The 16,089-nt window shown below is 39.0% G+C and overlaps 1 protein-coding gene across 1 annotated transcript in view; it reads right to left on the reverse strand.

Moving 5' to 3' along the window:
- Nucleotides 1-2,446: 2,446 nt before the first annotated feature.
- The window catches only part of cdk18 (cyclin dependent kinase 18), a 38,086-nt gene continuing 24,443 nt past the window's right edge, over nt 2,447-16,089 (reverse strand). Inside the window, exons 12-16 of the mRNA XM_085405578.1 lie at nt 13,162-13,267; nt 12,683-12,725; nt 12,506-12,596; nt 9,291-9,368; nt 2,447-7,826 (exon numbers count right to left, since the gene is read on the reverse strand). Coding sequence (XP_085261704.1) covers nt 7,792-7,826; nt 9,291-9,368; nt 12,506-12,596; nt 12,683-12,725; nt 13,162-13,267 — 353 coding nt within the window. The 3' untranslated portion in view covers nt 2,447-7,791. The remainder of the gene's footprint in view (nt 7,827-9,290; nt 9,369-12,505; nt 12,597-12,682; nt 12,726-13,161; nt 13,268-16,089) is intronic.

Genomic DNA, 16,089 nt, shown 5'->3' on the forward strand with positions numbered 1-16,089 from the left:
CCTCCACTGCTGTGCCAGCGAGCTTGTAGTGAAAATCACGTTGATTGGCTGTCGAAAGCACCGCCCTCATGATAATGACAGATCTGATCCGTTTTGTCTCATCCGAGATCCGTTTTCTGTGAGGACAGAAACGTCTAAAAGTTGTTGTGGTTCTTCCTGGAGGGTCGACGGAATTCTCATGTGACTGTCGTTACAGGAGGCTGTGCAGGCATGCCTGTAGGATTCAAAGCAACATTCCTCAAAAACAACCCATACATGATGCAGATGATGACATTAAATGGCGTATAGAACTGGAAGAAGAAACAAATCATAGTTAATCCATTTGAGCCCAGATGCTTTTTTACTGTCAGGAAAACTATGTCAGAGTCAGTGTTGACCTTCAGCAGGAACCTTCCTCAGTGTGAAAGTCACCGTGAGCTCTTTTGAAATATATATTTTGCAATAACTATTAAATAATTTTATTTTAATATGTCATCTCAAATATTTCATATACAAATTAAGAACTAATTACAGGTTTAACATAGTTATTTTTTATTAAAGTAAGTTACAGCTGCTGCGGCGTGTTCTCGCCTCTACAACACAGATACGATATCCGATGTATGATCAATTTCAGAGTTGTGCAGGTCGTCCAATATCTTGTCTCAACTGTTTAGTTGTATCTTCCTTCTCTTCTGTAGTCCTACACAGACTACATAATGTCAAATATGACTTAAAAGGTTAAGCTAGAGCTTTCTCTAGTGCTGTGGTGTCAAACAGTCCGCAAAGACTCCATTCTGGCCCGCTGGATGACTTTGGAAAATCTGAAGGAGAACAGTAATTGGTGAAATATAATTATAATATTTTTGTTTATTTATTATTATATGTGGACTTCTTACACTCATATTTCTTCCAACAAAAAATCTGAGCCATAGGTCCCCAGAGTGAAACAGTTCCCTCAGTTTCCGGTGGAAATGCATTGTTTCCTTTACTGAGAGACATGCGTAGCAGTAACATGTTCAGGGTTAGCTTTAGGGTTTGTGAGTGGGAGGGTGTAACTATAAAAGATGTGTCTTTCAAATGAAGCATCATACGTTCATTTTGGCCTCGAAGGTTTACCATTTTTCAAACGGGTGAAGATTTTGTAAAAAGAGGGGATATTAACCTCCCCTAAACCCTAACCCTGATTCTTCAAGGGTTGCCACTGACCTTGTGGACGCTGAAAGGTAAACTGTTAAACTCCTTAAATAATAGCTCATTTACGATGCTTTCCATGGCATACAGGGCACAGTCGGATGTTTCTACATTAAGAAACACATTCATTCTCCCCGCTCTCTTCAGTCTCTCTCTGCTTTCCCCTCGCTGAGCAGGAAGAAGCTTCTGCCTGAGGCTTCTTCCTGCTAAAAGAGAGTTTTTCCTTCCCACTGTTGCCAAGTAATTGCTCATAGGGAGTTATCTGATTATCTCTATCATTTTAGGCTTTTACCTTACAATATAATGTCTCTGTTGGTGTGAATTGGTGATATATAGATAAAGTTGAATTGAATTGCAGGACTGGTTTGTACTGCATGGAGGACAAAAAGGAGCAGAGATCTTCATAACTCTATACATGTAAATGCATATAAATTGTTATTTCATACAAACAGTAATGATGATCTTGACTCTGCTAACAGATGAATCTCATGGCAAACAAAAGTGAAACAACTCTATCGCACAGGCTGTCGATACAATGATGCCATTAAATCTGTGACTACTGACAGAACTAAACATCTGCTTTAGAAAAGCTTTCTTCCCGGGGCGTTTCTTTATTGTTGTTACAACACCCCTGACTGATTTAACCATTCTAACACTTCCTGTTTTATACTGGAATAAAAACTGTGGTTGGTGGGTGTTTTCAGATCATCGTCTGGCTGTGGGATAAAAGTGAGAATTAAGGAATTACTTTCTGTCTGCACACTTCTGCATGCGTCTCTCTGCTGCCACCATCTGTGCCAGTTACAGAAGCTGCAAACATATCCAGAGCGTCATATGACTTCTATGTTTCACTGACACTCTGGAATGACTTGGATTGTGGCCACATCCTGCGTCTCTGCACAACATCTGTCTGGTCTTTGTTTCTTTTAAATCAACTCTTTGAATTCCTGCCGCAGTTTACAGGTCTACAAACTCATTATACCTGTGACACTGACACTCTCTGGACCTGTTTATCTGTCACAGTCAGTTCTCTGGTCCTCCAATATTTACCTTAACTGATAATAACAACTGAGTTTAATTGTTGTTAACTGAAATTACTGGAGCTGTCACTGTCCTTGTATTCTCTTCATTCATCCAGCAAAAACAGCCTGTAGTTGTCCAGTAGCACCACCTTGTGTTCATCTGAGTTACTACTTCTTCTCCTTGGTATCGTGTCCACCAAGAGCAGCATTATGGTAAACGTACACAAAAAGACTGGAACCAGTTTTCTCCACAATTTCGGCAGTTTATTGATTCATTAAGTGAGCAATTATTCAATCAGTTTTATGCCTATGGCGGTCACAGTACATTCAATTTCTCGTTGTATAACAGTGTAGACAAATCCCACAAAATATCACATCTTATACAAAATCTAAACTCATCGTTTATAAAACATTTAGACGTCATCTACAGTTTTTTTCTTTATTTTTATTTTAAGAGCTCCGCTTTTTTTTAACATCATAAAACTCACTGAGAAAAATGAGAACATCTGTTAAAATACATATATTATTTATTTTTTCTTTATTACAATATTTAAAATAGCTTCATTTACCACAACTAAACACACAGTAATACTTCTGCCATTGAGGGAGGAGGAGGGGAAGGTTGGAAGTGTAACGTCTACAGCGATACATCCATCTGAAGTCCCTGCAGGTGGGCCCTGAATTCCTCTCCTCGGTGTCTATCTTTGCTCTAACACGCTGACAGGTGAACAGAGGTTGGGATGGTTGTACCATTATTCTATTCACCCACTTGTAGAGGTAGAAAAAAATTTGAATGGCGTCTGTCTCTTCACTCATATACAAGCGTAACCCCATTGACGGTGCTCAGCAAGCACCTGCTTGACTTAAGGACACTTGGACCCAGCTCTCTGCTTCTCTACTGCTGTCCTCTATGAGCACTTTAAAGTGACATTTGTTTGTTTGCACTTGGATAGAGAGCACACATAGCCAGTAAATCTGTGGATTGACTTATCTATTCAAGCTAAGTAAAATACAACTGGAGTGGCAGTAGATTTCATTAGGACATATCTACACTCACCCAAAAAGGCTTTTACAGCCTCTTGGAATTGCCATCCCCACTCAACGCCTCATTTGGCATGTTAAAACTACTGCAGCCTGTGAGACTGTTCACATTAGATGTGCAGCAATACCCAATACTGCAACATAAAAATCAAGGGTTGGTCTTTTTTAGCAGCCAGGATGACCTCAAACTGTCCTTGACGTCAATAAAACAGCACACAGCCATCCACCATTAGCAACCTATACCACATGGTGTGACATCAGTTACTCTGCATTAAAATTATATTAAAACTAGACTCACATGTACACCAGAATGCCAGTGACATAGTAGCCCATCCACTTCACAGTCCATCATAATCCTCAGGTTATTGTAATGCGTGAAGCTTATACAATAGCAACACATCAGTCACAGCCTTACAGCATTCCCAGCTTTGCTCTTCCTTTTCACTTTAGCAGGGACCATCATTTAGAACATGAACTAGCATAGGCTGATGGGGACAGTGTTTACTGAGATCACAGGCTTAAACAACAGACTTCTACTGGACTTCTTTTTGCAACTAGAGGACTTGCTCACAGCTGGCCTTAGGAAAGAATGCAAGTTTAAAGCACGACCACATGGGTTGTCTGGAATACACAGCAGTGATTTAGAGCCATTCTGCTCAAAATGCAATGACTGGTCTCCCAACCAAAAGCCTTACAAAGGCTGCTGGGTTGCCTTCCTGTATCTATTTACTGTATGGAGAGCGCTTACCAATTTTTTAGACCACCTTTCATAAAAACTAGAAAACAGATATTTTAGATATCTGTTAAAAACACGTTTAAAACTAAAAATGTGATTGTTATTTATTACTGAATTCATGTTTTTATACTCAAATTTGAGCCGACACTGGACTTTAATCAGACATCAATCAGGTGTAGCATTCAACCACCAAAACTAATTTTGTACTTGAATATCAGCAAAAAATTATAACAATTTAGTTTATTTATCTTAATACAAAAATAATAATGATGTGCTTTTTATTTTATTTTTTTGGATTTATGTATAATAGTAAATTTGAAAGTTCATAGATAATGACAATTACTACACTGTAGTATTAAAAATATGATTTTGATTAAATATGTTGCACAAACTGGTGGATTAAGCATTAAAGAAACAACTGTAATTATTGATACTGTTAGCAAGCTGTGACATAAACCTTACATTGGGTTTGGATCAGTCTTTGTCTAATATTAAAATATTATATTAATATTTTAATATTAAAACTTGTTTGGTGATCTGAAACCTGTAAGTGTGACAGATATGCAAAAGGATTAAAAAAAAACAGGAAGGAGGGACTTTTTCATGTCTCTCTCATACATACAGAGCTGAATTCTTACAAAGGCAGCCGGGCTGGTAACTACAGACAAAACAAACTAATATATCTGCAAGGTTCAGCGGTGTAAGCACCACCCTGAAAGTTTCAAAACCAGTGCTTACTCAGTACCGCTTTAGCTCAGAGGTGACCACATACCGCGAGGCAGGAGAGCAGTGGTCCCAGTACAGTGGTCTTTGAGATTTTCACATATTTTATGGACCTTTTTACTACAGATCACATACTTAGACTTTGAACGTGTCACAAAATAATGCCTATCTTCTTTTTCAATGGAGAGACCCGAAACCCCCCATGACCTCAGGTTACATCACTGATGATGCGTCCAAGGGCACCAAACGGTGCATCTAAAACTATTAATAATACCTCAGTTGCCTCAACACCTCAGAGGTGTTAATGAGGATACCTCAGCAGCACTGAACAAGCAGGAAGAGGACAGGCAAGATGTCAGAGCAAATTAAGGACAGAGGAGAGTATCAATATCCAAAAGCCATTATCACTTTTGTCTCCAGATAATATTCATTGAACAGGACATACACATAAGCTCTTGGCTCAAATGATCACATGGGAACTATTAAAAACACAGTTGTGAAATTCTCACCTGTCTATTAACAGATGAGTGTACTTCTCACTGTATGTGCTTTTGTTTAGTGAATCTACTGTGAAAAGCTGCTCTCTAACAACAGGCTGTGCAAATTATTTAGGGTAGTGGTGACCCCTATTAAACTGATACTAGAAAGTACCTACAGGGCATATTTTCTCCATTCACTGGTTTAGGAATGGGGGGTTTGGTAAAATATGGGGTCATACTTTGGAACCGTGTAAGGAAAGACACAAAGGGAGGGGAACAGGCTTCAGAGGACACTTCCGGCTTGTGCAAATAGGAAACTACAAAAATACATACACCCATAGTGAGTTATTTACATACACAAAATAAATGCCTCCTAGCACATTGGATACACTGAAGCAAATATAATTTCTTCACAAGCTAAAATATCATGCACAGTTTACTAAGGCAACTTCAACAAACTGGTGTGAAAGTCAGCTGTTAACACTGTAAGGAATGTTACCCCCACAACGAGGAGACACGGGCACTGTAGCGAGGCGAGTCTATCCAGTTTCCAGGTTTATATTCACAACGGAGTCAGATTTTATGGTAGCTTCAGTGGTTGTTACGTGACGGCAGAGGTACTGCAAATGAGCAGTGTGACGCTATGCCTACAACTTCAAGACTGTTATATGATAACAGTAACCCATAGCTGCCACACTGGGGCCTAAGAAAGTCGGAGGTAATATCACAATACATCCGATTCCATTCTGTTCAATAACAACAGTTGAGATAAGGTATATACATGTAGATGCTGCAATGCTTGGTTCATTGGACCATTGTGTCAACACGGTTGCCATATTGTTCATGAAGAGCTGAACCTCCAGTTGTAACTATGGGACAGAGGCTCATACTCAATTAAAAATGACCATGAGTGAATTTTAAAATGATTTTGGATCTGTGGGTTTCCCTATAAGAATATTTTAATAACAAAATATCTTAAGTTGTTGTTAGCAACCCTAATACTTCGATAATATAACACTTAAAGTTAACTTTCCAATTCTACAGGTGCTTTTCATAAACTTGAGCAGTAAAAATCCACTGTCAAATGCAACTCACACCATTTAAACCCATTTACTGTGCTGTCAAAGTGTAAGTAAATTGCGACTGCATTTCAGATTAGTGCCGTGCTGAATCCTTGGTCAGGTGAGCAGGTGCAGAGAAGCACCTCACAAGACTGAAAGCAGCACCTACAAGTATATATTCATTACAAAGCCAAGAGAGCATCAACGCCTTCTGCAACACACAGTAAACACAGAAACTGAACATGGTTTGACCACTACATGCTAAAACTTCCATGCAACCCTGCACTGTTAAACAGACTGATTATTGAGCAATAATATTATATCAGTCTTCAAATATCTAATTTAATATCTGTGTGCCTATAACGTGCCATTTTAAAAGATGCCCTTCCAGAATAAACTTTTAGCTATTAGCATAATTTCAAATGTCAGTGGGATTTGGAATAAGTTTTTAGCTAGCTGGGATAGCTAACCGTCACTAGTGAATGCACATTATGCATAGCTTGTCACATTATGCAAAGTAATGAATGACCATGAAGCCTTACTGAGTGTTTTTCTGTCAGCCACATAATGTTTTTGCCTCATCAGTTCGCCAAAACACTTTGCAAATGCATACGATTCCGTTATTGAGCAAGTGCCTAGCAGCACCCAGAGTTTTATCTAACATTACAGTTTTTTAAATTTCAGATTAGCAAAGCAAAGGGGCTTAAAAACATGATATGAACATCTTGTGTGACAATAAAATATTAACTATATATTTACACAATGTTTAAACAAATTACATCACAAAATCGATAATCCAAGTAACAGAAAAAAATGTGACTATTCTCTTTGGTTTCTGGTCAGCCTTTTCTGTGGGTAGTGGTGGTGTATAAGTTTTAACCCTGTCCTCAAACTACAAATCCCTGGTGAATCACTGTTGAGCTGAGAGAAGAATTAGGATTCATAAGGGTCCTTGGTTGCCAAACTGTGTCTTTAAGCTACATATCAGTGTTAGACCATAAGTTTTGTAAGATAAAACCAGAAAATAATTTAGAAACCAACTGACCTGGAACAAACTCAACACATAATGCAATACTTGCATTTCTGTTAGGGCAAAGACACGCACACCTGCAACTGTATCCATTGTTCCAGTTGTGGTAGCAGCTACTTTGAATGGCTAGAACCCTGGGTGTGCTCTGAACACTATGTAAAGCAGGCCTGTGTAAGTATAGCATAGCAGAGCGTTTCATTTAGTGCTCCGTTTCTTCTTAGGCTGAAATGCATGTGCGTGTCGGGAGGATGAATCTCTCGTGTGTCCAGTTACATCACGGCAGCATGTTCAGTGTAGCTGATTGTGCAAATGTGTGCAAATATGTATGAATAGAGAAGGTATTTCAAGTGCAATACAAGTTTGTCTCCAGAAACTCTGTGTGCCTCCACGGTCAGCTGCCATGGAAATGAGTGCGTGTTTGTCCGTGCAGGTGAACATGCTGTGAATGTGCTGAGCTGCGATGGCCTTGGTGTTGTGATCTGAAAAGGCAGTTCCTCGCCGTCTTCTCTCTTCATCCTCTCCACGACCTCTAGAAGATGCTTTGTCTTCGGTTCTTTCCTCGACCTGTAATTGAAGTTGACACTTGTAGTTGGCATTGACTAATAGGGCTGTGCGATATGACCAAAATCTCATATCCCGATATAAGAATTCTATCGTCCCGATAACGATATAAATCACAAAAATGTAACATTTTCTGTAAATTCTGTGAATCTCGGGCAGCTCAACTTGCGTGAAGTGTTTCCAGCTGCGCGTCATGTAGCTGGAGTCGAGTGTTTTAACCGATGCATGAAACGATACATTTTTAGACATAAGTTGTAACGGCCGCAGTTTTCTTTGTGAGTATTTATTACACGGCGTGCTGCGGGGAAAAAGCCTGTTCTAAGGTTTGAGTCTAAGGTTTATTTTTTAGCACCTGGCGGCTCTTTTTTGCTTCTCATCCGTAAATAATCTGCTCTTTCACGTGATTCAGTTTATTTTGAAAAGTCTCAACAGGATCTTGAGCTTTATTGTGAAAGGTCTATGTGGAACATACAAGCGGACTCGCGATGGTGTTACCGTTGTTGTTGCTAACGACAACGCATAAAAACAGGCGCTTGTCCGTCTGTAGTGTGGTTATATAAAATATAAGAGAAAGAGAGAACTTTAAGGAATTAATTTAGCCACTACAGTGACCATCAGAACGATGAAAAAATATTGCCGTAAACAGTTTCGACACCACGAAACAAACGATAGCGTAAAATCAAAGGAGCTTGCAAAGAAAAGCGTCTGGACTTCTTTAAGTTGCTTGAAGACGTTTCACCTCTCATCCGAGAAGCTTCTTCAGTTCTAAGGTCAAATGGTGGAGAGTCCCAGATATAAACCTAGTGGGAGTGACCCCCCACAGAGGGACAAAAGGGACAACTTAAAGAAGTCCAGACGCTTTTCTTTGCAAGCTCCTTTGACTACGATGACCTGGATGACTGAGAACCTTCACAGACAGATAACGTAAAATGAAATGATAGATGTTTTTATATTGTCATCCGACATATATCGTTATATCGAACAGCCCTATTGACTAATTCAAACAAATTAAAGCAATTTTTAAAAGAAAGAATGACTCATGTTTTTTTCCTCAAAGGAATCTCTCAACCTAACATTAATTAGTTTGATTAAAGAGTAGTAGAAATCTCACAATAGCTGAGCCTACTTTCCAATAAAAGAAAAGGAAATGAAAAAGTAGAGAGGGCTTTATTACTTTTACTTGTCTTTCAGTTCCCCTGAGAGTTTTTGGAGTGGCAATTTTACTGCATTAGAATAAACAAACAAGGCACGCTGGCCTCTCAGAGTGCTTTGCTAATTGACAAAGTACATGTGCAGACACCTCAGCATTTCAAGAACAAAGTTGTTTTTTTAGAATCAGATAAATTAACAATGAAGGAAATTTTTCTCTTGTGACCAATATGAAGAAAACACAAAGACTGAATGTTATAAATGTTACTTATGTGAACAACAAGTGGCCAGATTTTGCACTGAGGTCAGATCCCTTACCTAAAGGCTGGAATACTGAGCTGCGGTGTCCTGGGTCCTTCTGGAGCTGCACCTCTCTGAGAGAAAACACTGAAGCAGCTGTAACGCAGGTGGAGAACAAACGTAGCAAAGCAAGTAAGGACACTTTTGTTTGGTCAGTTATTCCTTTGCTCTATAGTAATAGTTCTTCACAATAAATCGTAAACAACTGGAGAGACTTTGTTGCCCTTGAAATGGTGCCACATTTGTAAGGAGTGAGTAGAGCACTGAATGTGGGCTGCTCCCATGAAAACCTTGCTAAAGCTTCTCTGTCAGTACCAAACAGTTATTCTGCTGTTGAGTGCTGTTTGTTGGTGTTTACTGTATTGACAATTTAATGTATTCATTTAACAATAAAGGCCTTCAGTAGCATGTGGAGGAACCATACACAGCTGACACAGGCTGCAACCTCCTCATGCTGATCACCAGCTTGGTCACACATTTTTGTGGGACGGCGTCCCATTTTCATCCAGTATTTGTCACATGTCACACCTAAACTGTCCAGATCACACACCAACTGACCTCGAAGCACTCAGCAAGAGGCAAAGTGCAAAGGAAAGAGTATCAGTGGAAAAAGAAAAACATCCTGACTTTGAGATGTTGAATTTGTGGAATGTGTTGAGGACGACTCAGACGACAGACTTGTCTGAGCACCATACATGCATCTTGTAAATTCTGTGAATACGAAATGCTATAAGAAACAACAACAACAGAACAAATAAACATGTGTAGTGTGTGGAAAGAAGAAAGTCATTAAACAAAATTCCTAAGGAAACTGAGCAAATTCTGGGTATGTACATGCACATGGGATAAGTACAGCTGCCCAGTGTACGAGTCTGTTGGGAGATGAAGGCAAAGCGCTTTGCTGTTTGTGAAGTGATGTGTTGAGACAGATTCCTGAAAGTCCTGATGCTGATTCACTTAAAAAACATTTAACATGCCAGCAAAGCTTCAACAATGGATTTTCAAGATGCGGAGACGTACAGGACAAAGTATTTGTGTTTTTTTTACATTGATTTGTTGTTACAAGGGGCAGAAAATCCAGAACAAATACAGGGAGTGCAGAATTATTAGGCAAATGAGTATTTTGTCCACATCATCCTCTTCGTGCATGTTGTCTTACTCCAAGCTGTATAGGCTCGAAAGCCTACTACCAATTAAGCATATTAGGTGATGTGCATCTCTGTAATGAGAAGGGGTGTGGTCTAATGACATCAACACCCTGTATCAGGTGTGCATAATTATTAGGCAACGTTCTTTCCTTTGGCAAAATGGGTCAAAAGAAGGACTTGACGGGCTCAGAAAAGTCAAAAATAGTGAGATATCTTGCAGAGGGATGCAGCAGTCTCAAAACTGCAAAGCTTCTGAAGCGTGATCATCGAACAATCAAGCGTTTCATTCAAAATAGTCAACAGGGTCGCAAGAAGCGTGTGGAAAAACCAAGGCGCAAAATAACTGCCCATGAACTGAGAAAAGTCAAGCGTGCAGCTGCCAAGATGCCACTTGCCACCAGTTTGGCCATATTTCAGAGCTGCAACATCACTGGAGTGCCCAAAAGCACAAGGTGTGCAATACTCAGAGACATGGCCAAGGTAAGAAAGGCTGAAAGACGACCACCACTGAACAAGACACACTGTGGTTGCTGCTGCACGCAATGTTGATGGTGAACAGATCAAAACACTGACAGAATCCATGGATGGCAGGCTTTTGAGTGTCCTTGCAAAGAAAGGTGGCTATATTGGTCGCTGATTTGTTTTTTTGTTTTGTTTTTGAATGTCAGAAATGTATATTTGTGAATGTGGAGATGTTATATTGGTTTCACTGGTAAAAATAAATAATTGAAATGGGTATATATTTGTTTTTGTTAAGTTGCCTAATAATTATGCACAGTAATAGTCACCTGCACACACAGATATCCCCCTAAAATAACTAAAACTAAAAACTACTTCCAAAAACATTCAGCTTTGATATTAATGAGCTTTTTGGGTTCATTGAGAACATGGTTGCTGTTCAATAATAAAATTATTCCTCAAAAATACAACTTGCCTAATAATTCTGCACTCCCTGTAAATCTGATGTTGGTTCTACTGGAGATGCTGTGTAAAAATGGCCTCAGCTCTTCCAGCAGGAAAAATAAAATCACAAGGTTTTTGCAGAAAACGACTTTCTTCCCTTTTACACGTGGAACACTCGAAAAAAAGAGGAATCCAAAACATAACATAAAAAGTTTGAATGAGCAGAGTAAAAGACTGCAACACAATGGATGAGAAAGATTTGAAGAAAAAGGGAAGAGGCTCTTTAGACATCAGAGAAAAGCAGGACGACATCATTGTGAGATGGTATGACAAAGCTGTGAACCTGCACTCTTCTTGTGTTTAAGGAAGGAGTTCACCTTCTTCATATACTACCTGCACTTTCAGGTTCAGATCCCAGCGATGGTACATGCATATCTGGTGGCACACCGTTACAGTGGCAATAATCTCTACAGAAGACCAGAAGAAATTAAAGCCCAGCCAGAAACCCACGCCCCTGTGAAGGTTTCAGGCTGCAGCTGGCACCTCTCTCAGCCCAGCAAAGGGCAAAGTCACTTATCCTCTTGAGTAACAGGAGAATTTATTTTTAGGTCCTCTCTTGTCACAAAGGGGTTGCCAGTGCGGGCAGCTTCACATGCTTCATTTGGAGGAGTTTCATACTGGATACTTCTGATTCTGATTCGACCCCAAAGGGGATTTCTGTCTCTGGCTGGAACTGAACAACTGACCTTTTGCTTGACAAGGAAATGTTAATCACTATGCTATAAGACAAAGTTGGTCCAAATATATACAAATCTGTTCTCTGTCAAGATGACCCCACACTGCTTCAACAATGTTGAAGAGCAGGCTGTGGAGAGGTTCATCTACGGGTGTCCCCCCAATTGGAACAGGGTCATAATTAACTAAATTAGCTACACACTGGTCATACGCTGCTATGAAAAGACAAACTGACATGCAGGAAAAGACATTTGTTTCTGAAGAGTGATAATACAGCAGCAGGAAAATACTATCCACACACAGAGTAAAAACATTCCTGCCTACAGTAATTAGAACAAATATTGAGTTTAGTACTTTAACTTAGTACAAAGCACCATCAGCATTCATGCTTTGTTAGATATTGATATACTCTGTGTGTGTGTGTGTGTGTGTGTGTGTGTGTCTTACTGTCTGCCAAATTATGAATGTTGTCTCCCAAACTCAGGAAGTAGGGGTGACGTAGAGCGGTTTCAGAGGAGAGTCTGCTCCGGGTGTCATACTGCAATCATGAGATAAAAACAGCTCATCGGTGAGTCTGAATATTTAGGTCCTCATAGCCAGGAGTGTGGATGTGTGGTCCGTTACCAGCAACAGAGCAGACAGCAGGTCAATCCCTTCTGGGTCCAACCTTAGGGACACAAAGCAACAGTTCAGACTGTATAATGAGTTTAGCTGCAAGAAATAGTTTCTGTAAAGGACACTAATTGTGCCTTTAAATACATATTACTACTGTAAACAATGAATAACATTTTTATACTGTATTGTATTTTGTGTTTAGAATTGACATAATTAACTTTGAGTTCAGTTAACTATGTAAGACCTGAAACATGACAACAACATGAGCATATTGGGGACAAATAAAGTTACCATTATCAGTGTGATGGCTCAAAAACTAGTTACTTTCTTCAAAAATGTTTTGCATCCTTTAAAAAACAACAACAAAAAACAAGCAAGCAAACTGATACCAGCATCAGCAATTATTCTGCATGTGATGCTAATCAGCAAATGTTAGCTTGTTTTTTGTGCCAGTGAATAGGCAGTGAAGAGAAGATTGTGAGTTTTACCGGGGCACATGGTTGATGAGAGCTTGAGGTCTGTACTGAGGAAAGAGGTAGGACATAAATTCCTCATTACTGCTGATACCAGGCCAGGTCTCCTCTGCCGGAGTGCCTGTTGGGCAAAGAAACAAAAGAAATACTTGATCAGAGGACACTGCCACCTAACATTTTCATACAAATGTTGAGCTGATCTATATCTAAATCAGGAGCAAGACAAGCATTAAGCTCACTGAATCGTTACTGAATAGACACCAATAAAATAATGGTGCAATGCAAACTACAGTAGAAGATGGAAGGGAATTAAAGGGCACACTTTTGGGGTTCAAGCACAGTTGGGCAAGAAAAAAAATTATTAAAAATTTGCAGGAACTAACAAATGGATCAACAATCTCTGGAAACAAGGCTAAATATTATTGCTAATGATGGCTTGCTCAAAGAAATTGTCAGGCGCTGGGTCTGTGACCGAGCGTTTTGAGTTTATTTTGCATTTTTGATTCCTCGTGTTATATTAGAAATATGTTTAGTTCTTTGGTTGTTATTATTAGTTAGAATTTAATTGAGTTTCATTCTAGTTTTTGTTTCATCTATAACTCCTGAAGTCTTTTGTTGTCCTCTTTGTAGTCTGTCTTGTCCTCAGTGTTTTTACTTTTCAGTTATGCCTGTGTGTCCGTCTCTCAGCGTGTTCCATGTTCTAATTGTCAGGCTTGTGTTGTCATGTCTACGTCTCTCCATGGTTCCTGTTTTATTTTGAAGAGTTTAGTGTTTTCTTGTTTAATGTGTTTAGTTTTACTTTGCCCTGTGGTGTCATGTTTATTTGTGTCTCCCCAGGTCTTTGAGGATTGAATGTTACTTATGGAATCATTATTATGGAAAGAATTGTCTTCTCTGTGAGACTTCAGGAGAGTAAATTTGAGAAAATGTAAATTTGAAAGTTATTATTCAATTTTTACATTTTTTTCTCGATTACCTTTGATGGGAATAACGGTGTTACAAGTAACGGCGTTACTTTTTTAAGTAACGAGTAATCTAACTAATTACTATTCCTACTAATTACTATTCCTATCATTACAACGCCTTTACAGTTACTAATAAGAAAATGCGGTCCGTTACTATTTTTCAACAAACAGACGGTTGAAGCTGTGTTCATCTTACCGCATCTTATATCAGCTGCACGGAAGCAGCTGTAAGTAATCTGGGCATTACAGCTTTAAGCAGCTGCGCGCTCCCGCGGACGGTAATCATGATCACTGCACAACACCTGGAGCTCAGGGGGCAAAACAATCACATGAGTGCTGCTGTTTGACTGAGGAAGTCGTGGTAAGCCAATCACATGACCACTTAAAGACAAAGCAACAATGTGATATATACCAGTTTATAAATTGTGTTGATAGTCCACGTAAAACCAGAGTCATGATAAATAATATACACGTGTGTTTTTTCCTCAATAGTTTCGTCACATTTACTGTCTAATGACAGCACAGCGAGCACTCTCTGCTTATGAGCAAAAAAAAACAAAAAATGGGAAGTTTTAGGAGTGACGGCGAGAGAGAGAGCAGAAAAAGAGAGAGAAAGAGTGAGTTTTGAGATGTGAGGGATTTGTGACGTTTAGCATGTTTGTAGTTAATGTGTTGTCTTGTGTAGTTAGTGTGTGAGTGTTGTGGATAGTTTTGTGTTGTGTGTCAGAACAATGAGGCGACTGCTGTCTCCAGGTAGAAAAAGCAGTGATACACCTGCTGCTGTCAGGCCTGCAGGTATCAGGCTGTGATGTTCTCCTTTATAGTGGACAGAAATATTTGGAGTGGCACAAATAGGATTTTAAAATTGACAATTTATATTTGCATTTAAAGTTATGAAATATGATTCAATAAACATGTTTGTGGTTGTTACAGTAAAAATATAACTCTTTCTACTCTGATTTTATGTTTTTTGTCTGATTTTAGATCAATTGTGGTAATACAGTCAAAATGAAAACATAACTGTAAATTCAGACACGTGAGGTTGTGCTGAAAAGAATGATACCAAACAAGCAAATAAATAGTTTTTAAAGGTGAAATGTGGAGGAAACATCAAAAGTAGTTAAAAATGGCTAATTATACCCTGGAGCCCAGAGGGTTAAACATTTTTTTTAAGTAATGCAATAGTTACTTTTCAAGTAATTAATTACTTTTAGAATATTGTAACACAGTTACTAACTCAGTTACTTTTTTGAAGAAGTAACTAGTAACTATAATTAAGTAACTTGCCCAACACTGCCTTTGGTGGGGTTTTTGTGTGTTTTCACAGGTGGTTCTTTTCTGCACTCATGTTAACATCAGCTCTTCTTCTCAGTTACGTTGAACTTGAAACAAAGTGGATGGAAACCTTTGCTGCCTATGAACACGATAAACTAGAAAAAAGCATGGAGCTGCATTTTATTATTTCATTAGAGCATTTTAAAAGGTTACATTTATGTGTGAACATGTATCTTTGTATTACATAAGTGTGCCTGTCCATATTGTTACATGTGCTTTGTACAAAGGCCTCTCCTAAAAATGAGCTCATGATCTCAAGGATTAAATAAATGTTTTTAAAATAACAACATGCACAAATGATATTCAGGTCTATACTAACTTACTCTTGGGAGATGTGCTTGTACCCGGCCTTATAAAATGTTGGTTGGCAGCTTTGTGTATGGCACACACAGTACTGTGCAAAAGTTTTAGGCAGGTGTGGAAAAAATGGTGTAAACAAAGAATGCTTTCAGAAATATAAATGATTGTTTATTGGCCCCAAATGTATTCTGCAGCAGGACGACGACCGCAAACACACAGCAAAGTCATTAAGAACTATCTTCAGTGTAAAGAAGAACTGGAAGTACTGGAAGTGATGGTACGGCAACAATCATCGAGTGTGTCTGAGATTACACGAAGAGACAGAAGGATGTGTGGAAGCTTA

Source organism: Rhamphochromis longiceps, linkage group LG5 (genome assembly GCF_057381845.1).
Source record: "Rhamphochromis longiceps isolate RC_006_pf linkage group LG5, R_longiceps_female_GT1.1, whole genome shotgun sequence".
Classification (NCBI taxonomy): Eukaryota; Metazoa; Chordata; class Actinopteri; order Cichliformes; family Cichlidae; genus Rhamphochromis; species Rhamphochromis longiceps.